This window comes from Anneissia japonica, unplaced genomic scaffold (genome assembly GCF_011630105.1).
Source record: "Anneissia japonica isolate Jap-2015-1 unplaced genomic scaffold, ASM1163010v1 scaffold1417_len1240632_cov203, whole genome shotgun sequence".
In the NCBI taxonomy this organism is placed as follows: Eukaryota; Metazoa; Echinodermata; class Crinoidea; order Comatulida; family Comatulidae; genus Anneissia; species Anneissia japonica.
The window spans coordinates 749,656-756,432 of NW_022727891.1; the positions used below are offsets into that span (position 1 = coordinate 749,656).

At 34.7% G+C, this 6,777-nt stretch overlaps 2 protein-coding genes across 2 annotated transcripts in view; one reads left to right on the forward strand and one right to left on the reverse strand.

Annotated features, from left to right (window-relative positions):
• Positions 1 to 376: 376 nt before the first annotated feature.
• LOC117113901 (tumor necrosis factor alpha-induced protein 3-like) overlaps positions 377 to 6,777 on the forward strand; it is a 22,969-nt gene continuing 16,568 nt past the window's right edge. Inside the window, exon 1 of the mRNA XM_033257398.1 lies at positions 377 to 498. Within this exon, the coding sequence (XP_033113289.1) occupies positions 456 to 498 (43 nt within the window). The 5' untranslated portion in view covers positions 377 to 455. The remainder of the gene's footprint in view (positions 499 to 6,777) is intronic.
• LOC117113902 (fatty-acid amide hydrolase 2-A-like) overlaps positions 4,638 to 6,777 on the reverse strand; it is a gene marked incomplete in the record, with an annotated part of 7,830 nt that continues 5,690 nt past the window's right edge. The window contains 1 exon segment of the mRNA XM_033257399.1: positions 4,638 to 5,244. Within this exon segment, the coding sequence (XP_033113290.1) occupies positions 4,651 to 5,244 (594 nt within the window).

Sequence of the window (6,777 nt, forward strand, 5' to 3'; positions counted from 1 at the left end):
TACCTGTAATTAGCTAATACCTGTAATTTAAGCAAAATCAATTTTGCACTCAAGACAAATTATTCAGTGCTACGGAAATTTTGTATTTACTACGGATATTTAAAAACTTGTTCAAAATGCAAACTATTGGGCTGAAACTGAAAAAAGTAAGGATCATCGTTCAATTGAATTAGATTTTCTGTACCACACTAAAATTAAAAATGTAACACACAGAGACATAAATCAATGCTCTTTCACACACATCTTTTATTTGTTCTCAAATCCATTGTACTGATCCATTGTACTATGCGTAGGTTTTTTCCGAGATCTATAATTATAGAATTTGGGAACTCCCGGTGATATCGACGTTCAATAGGCCTAAACGAACAACAGTCTGTGAGTAGCGTTCATCTTTTAGGTTGTATTGAAACAGCGAGTTGATCTCGAAAGAAAAAGTCCTTTTGAATAGAAAGGAAATGAAAACAGACGGAACAAGTAAGCCTGTGAAAATTACTTACGGTAAGTAATTATGAAATTACATTTTTATGATTTGGGACTTAATAATATCGGTTAAGTTTGCGTTTTTCTATAATTGGTCCTGTAGGATTCATATTTTGTGAAACATTTTTAACCTTTGTATGTCAAAGAATCGATTCAATTGAGGAGTTATAATAATAATTGATTCTTATCTATACAAGAAATAAATTAATATTACTCGTTTTGAATGGTTTGTGGGCGACCGTGACCTTGGAATTTACTTTAAAATTAAAAACATCGTCCCCTCCCCCGTTGGCCGAATCATAGTGCTACCAATTGACTTGTCCTATTCCTCTTCGTTACAGTATTCAAACCCAAAAAAATAGGTATAGTATGTCTGAATAAGCCTACTTGATTCAAAAATTATAGTATAGGTCTAACGGTAAAGAAGTGATAACGCTCAGCATTCCGAATTATTATGTTCAATTGTTTAAGTCTTCAATGCCTTTTGAAAATACAATTAGCTGTAAAAGTCGAAAATGGTACACTAAAAGCACAAAATATAAACTGTTATCTAGAATGGTTGGTTTATTGATTGAAAATAATTTATTAGGATCACCACAGGTAATTAAATTACACATATAATACACTGACTGTAATTTAGCATACAACATAGGCTACTCACAACTCTACATCGTATAAATATATAATCAACTTGTTTGATGTTATGAACATATACATTGCACTGAAATTTTTCAAATTAAATATAATTATCCTTACAGGTTTCCTTACATTTTATACATCTTTAATCCTAATTTATATTTCATTAACTTAGACGTTAAAAATGAGATGTTTAAAATTATTCAATGAATGCATTACATTCACTCAATTCAAACAGGTCATTACATGGTCTCTGAATAATATAATCAAATGTGTATGTCATTATCACCATCATCATTTGAACATTAGAACATAAAAATCAGATATGATCAGATGTCTCGAACAAGCATACGGTAAGATCAAAGTTTATCAATATTGTTAAATTGTATTTCCGACTTTAACCCTAATAATAAGGATATATATATTATGCAATAATGTGTACAAATAAACAACAATACTGTTCCATATCCTTAAACGACCTTTGGAAACTTACAAATTAGTCAACACTGTGATTCATAGCAATAGATATCATCAATAGAAAACAACAATTTATGCAATGACATAGCTTAAAAGTGACACACCCATATATGAAGAATCCCACATTAACCAATACCTACTTAATATATTATTATTATTATATTAAGCAATTACAGTCAGGTATTGAGTACACTACAGGAAATAAAAGCTGAAGGTGCCAATATTTCCTAGTTTGCACATTGCAACAGGTCAAAAAAGTACGGTACTATTTTTGAGGGGAATAGTACTTTCTATGCCACGCTTCTTGACCAATCAGATGCCTAGAATCTATGTAAGAGGTATATAAATCGAATTAGTGATTAGTCGGGAATAGGAAAATTCAGTGTAAATGAAAGTGATGACGTCAGCACTGACTTGTAATTATTACCGTATATAAACATCATTATATAATAATTAGTAATGAGAATCATTACATTACAGTAGCACAGTCCACCATTGGTAGTAGGAAGTGGAGAGTGCAATAGGTTTTACAATGCATATACAAATCTAATGATCAGTTAAATTTTAAAGTACCCTTTAATGTTCTGAAATGTCTAAATTTAGATTTGGGTTTAAAAATAGAAAATAGCATGTGATGAAACATCCAGTACACGAACCTGCATAATTCCAAAAAATCATGTGAGATGCATTGAGACTGTCAGATATTAGTCAAGTGCTACACAGAGGAAAATTCAAGGGTGGTGGTGTGGGAAAGCCAGCCCTGGTCCCCAAAATGTTTTGAAAATTAAAAAAAGGGAGAAATTTGCATTTAGATTTAAGTTTCAGAGTGCCATTTCTGGCTATTAGGTTAGATGACATAAAATTCCATACTGCAGACCCGCCATAGTAGATCCTCCACCTGTGAAATTCTCTGCCCAGCACACCCCCACCCCCTTTAATTAACAATCGTGGATCTTTCACTGCTATATACAGTACAGAAACATCAATCATGATGATAATAAGCAACCCGAAGTAATTTTTGTGACTGGCAGTGGGCATGTGTCATGTATTTTATCTTGCATATTTAAGACATCCCACTGACTCATGTCAGCTTACTTATACATCCACTCCATGGACTTAATATTGCCTAATTTTTAATTCATCAGAATGAACCTTTTACAGTTTGGCCTCCACTGGATTCAAAACCACCTTTGGGACCTGAACATTTGTGGTGGCCTCTCGGTAGGATTGTTATTTAGTTTTGTGAAAAAGTGGTCTTTAATATAAAGGGTTTTGGAATTAGAGGTATCTTGAATTGGAGGATTCACTGTATAAGATATAAAATCTTGATAATGAATTGTTTGAATGGAATTTAAGAATAGGAATAGGACACAGAAAGTGATAAAGGATGTGTGTTTAACCACACAAGGAAACAAAGAAATTACAAAGGAAACAAAGAAATTACAGGCAAAAAACAGCTTGGGGTCATAACACACAAAAGCTCCTGTATTTTGTCCCACACCTCTACAATAAAATTATTAAGATGCGTTCTTGTAGCCACTGTGTATACACAAAGGCATGGAAACCTTGGTACCCGGTTCAATTCCCATACAACTTTCATTACATTAAATTAAATACGGAATTGCTGGAAATTAAGAAATCCTAAAACGTTGATTTGTCTTTATACGTCTTTGGTTAGGCCTCAATTAGAAAATGGTACTATTATGTTTAATGGATTATGTAAAAGTCAAGCTCAAAAATTAGTATTTGTGCAACAGAGATTTTTGAAACTTGTTTGTAAATCGTGTAATGTCAATCGTAATACTATTAATTTACCCAGCTTATGTCAACGTAGGAGTTACTTGGACTGTATATTTTTTTTTAATGCATGAAGAGATTATTTGGTCTTCACCTCCTTTCTTTATTTGGTTTTTCTGTTAAAAGTAAACGTTCTCGTCAAGCCTCGGTCAACTTATTCCATATTCCATTTTCCCGAACCAATATTTTTAAAAACGGATATATTTGTAGATTATCTAGAATATTTAACTCACTTATTCTGTTAGATCCGACAATTGATATGTTTTTTAATAGTTGGAATATTTTTAAGTATAAAAAGAAATGTCTTGTATAAGTGTTCATGATGTTTTCTGTACGGTGTTTATTGTGTTTTATGTATTCCATTCTGTAAGTGGCGGGCTCCCCGCTGTCTAATGTGAATTAAAATAAAATTTTAAAAAATAAAATAAAATTCCGATAGTCTTTATTTTTTATTCTTATTGCATTTTAGTGTTTACTATATTGCATTTTATGTGTAACCTTGTTATAAACCAAAATGTATCAGTATATCTCAACTCTTTAAGAAAAATAGTGAAGTGCATAAATACAACACAAGGTAGACTCATAAACTTCACACATCTTTTGCCAGACCCTCTTCCAGGCAGAAAACAATTTTTTACTATGGTTCCGAATTCTGGAACGAATTGCCAGATTCAGCTACCAGCTAGAGCTCTCCATACCACCTGTAAAATTATTTTCTTCAGTTCACTTGGATGCTTTTGATTGTGGCAATTTTCATGGTATTTCGTTGTAATGAAGTGGTTACTGGTAGCTGTCTTTTTCTGCAGGGACCAATGATTAGAAAGTTTCTTTACTTTCTGTTAAATACTGTTTAATTGTATGTATGATGTTTGCATCAAGTGAAATAAAGTAAAGTTGAAAGTTAAAGTTTAAAGCTGGAGGGCTGAAATACAAGTTGGATGAGATGTTTAAGCTGTTGGTCCCATGTGCAATATGGCTCATGTGCATGTTAAAGAACACTACATTTTCGAAAAAGAGTGCGGGATTACCTCCCAGTGTACCACTCAAATCACCAGGGGCGGACCCCACTGGAAGTAAGTCTTTGGACCTATGTAGCTAATCCTTGCTCTGTATCACAAAGACTAGGGGTCTCAATTCAAACTCGATATTTCCCCTTTCCACCTTTAGGCTCTAAATTAGAGCATCGTACAATTGAGTAGATTCTTCTATTCACTTCTATAATTAATTATGAAACTATTATAATAATTATTATTATTACCATTAATCTTTGGAGTGAGGATTTCGCCAACCACCAAACTCTCTCTCTAATTCCCTTGCAACTGCTAAGGTTAAACGATCTAGATTCTTGTTAGCTACGACCTGAATACCTAGTGGAACTCCCTCTTTACTCAGGCCTAACGGAACTTGTGTGACAGGCAGGCCTAGAGCATTGAAGATAGCTGTGTGGGTGAAGTTCATAGGTGTAAACAGTGGGGCATTATGATACTGGGCTAGCTTAGGGTGGGAAGGGTAAAATAACACACCATCATCGCCCAGGATGTTGCAGATCTCATCCCTGAGTTTCTCGCAAGACCGTAGAAGTCTTCCAGTGGTACTTTCCGGCATTTTATGGACGTTCTCAAATATTGCTAGGATTATAGCAGGTATGGTGTGGTTAGACATCCTGAATATGGATTTGATTAATTCAAGGATTGGTTTGACTTTTGCTCCTCCGCTGCTGTTCAGTAGCGCGTTAAAGGTTTCTGTGTCGGAAGATGACATCTTTGCGGACCATATTGCGGTTGAGTATTTAAACCGATGTGGCTTGATCCTATTGACTTCAATGCCATACTCACTTTCAAAATATTGTATTACCTTGAAAAGAAATATAAATATATTTGAGAATTAGAAACAATATATAAGATAGCAAAAATATATTTTGTGACAGTAATACTAGGCTACTTCAATTGGTAGGCCAGCTCTGAATGATAATTTGGTCTAGGTTATTTATTTAGTTTACTATATAATATTATCAATTAATTATTATATATCATATGCATAATAATCATTATGGTTATTTTGCATAAACTGAAATTTAATTTGATAAATATTACGGTGCTACACGGTATATGTATCCTGCTGAGAAACAAAATGTCCATTTTGATATGGAAATGGTAAATATTTGATTTTTAATCAATTTCAATTAATCTAAATTATACAATTCTTTGTTGTTTTAGGACTGCCCCCATTATTTCAGTTGTATATTATAGTTGTTTCTTATCCCATTTGTACAGTCTCCTGATGAAGTCCACTGTGTGGACGAAAGCCAGAGAATAAATTCTATATTGTTAGTCTCAAAAGTGCTACTGTTACTTACTTTATATTGTTCTATACTGTATCAGACTAACGCGGCTATACTTTTTATTCACAATTATTGAAGCAATTAATTTCATCATGAAAGATTGTATTGACAATGGTTTTTATAGAATGTCACTATTATGAAATTGAAGGAAAAGGTGATTGACAACTATTTATAAAAAAAGTCACAAAGCACCAAATGATCATCACTGCCATCACTACCAACAACATCCTCACCACAACCACCAACATCCTTAACACCAACATGCCATAACTACTTTCACCACCTTCATCTATCACCACAACCACCAACATCCTCAACACCAACATGCCATAACTACTTTCACCACCTTCATCTATCACCACAACCACCAACATCCTCAACACCAACACGCCATAACTACTTTCACCACCTTCATCTATCACCACAACCACCAACATCCTCAACACCAACACGCCATAACTACTTTCACCACCTTCATCTATCACCACAACCACCAACATCCTCAACACCAACACGCCATAACTACTTTCACCACCTTCATCTATCACCACAACCACCAACATCCTCAACACCAACACGCCATAACTACTTTCACCACCTTCATCTATCACCACAACCACCAACATCCTCAACACCAACACGCCATAACTACTTTCACCACCTTCATCTATCACCACAACCACCAACATCCTCAACACCAACACGCCATAACTACTTTCACCACCTTCATCTATCACCACAACCACCAACATCCTCAACACCAACACGCCATAACTACTTTCACCACCTTCATCTATCACCACAACCACCAACATCCTCAACACCAACACGCCATAACTACTTTCACCACCTTCATCTATCACCACAACCACCAACATCCTCAACACCAACACGCCATAACTACTTTCACCACCTTCATCTATCACCACAACCACGAACATCCTCAACACCAACACGCCATAACTACTTTCACCACCTTCATCTATCACCACAACCACCAACATCCTCAACACCAACACGCCATAACTACTTTCACCACCTTCATC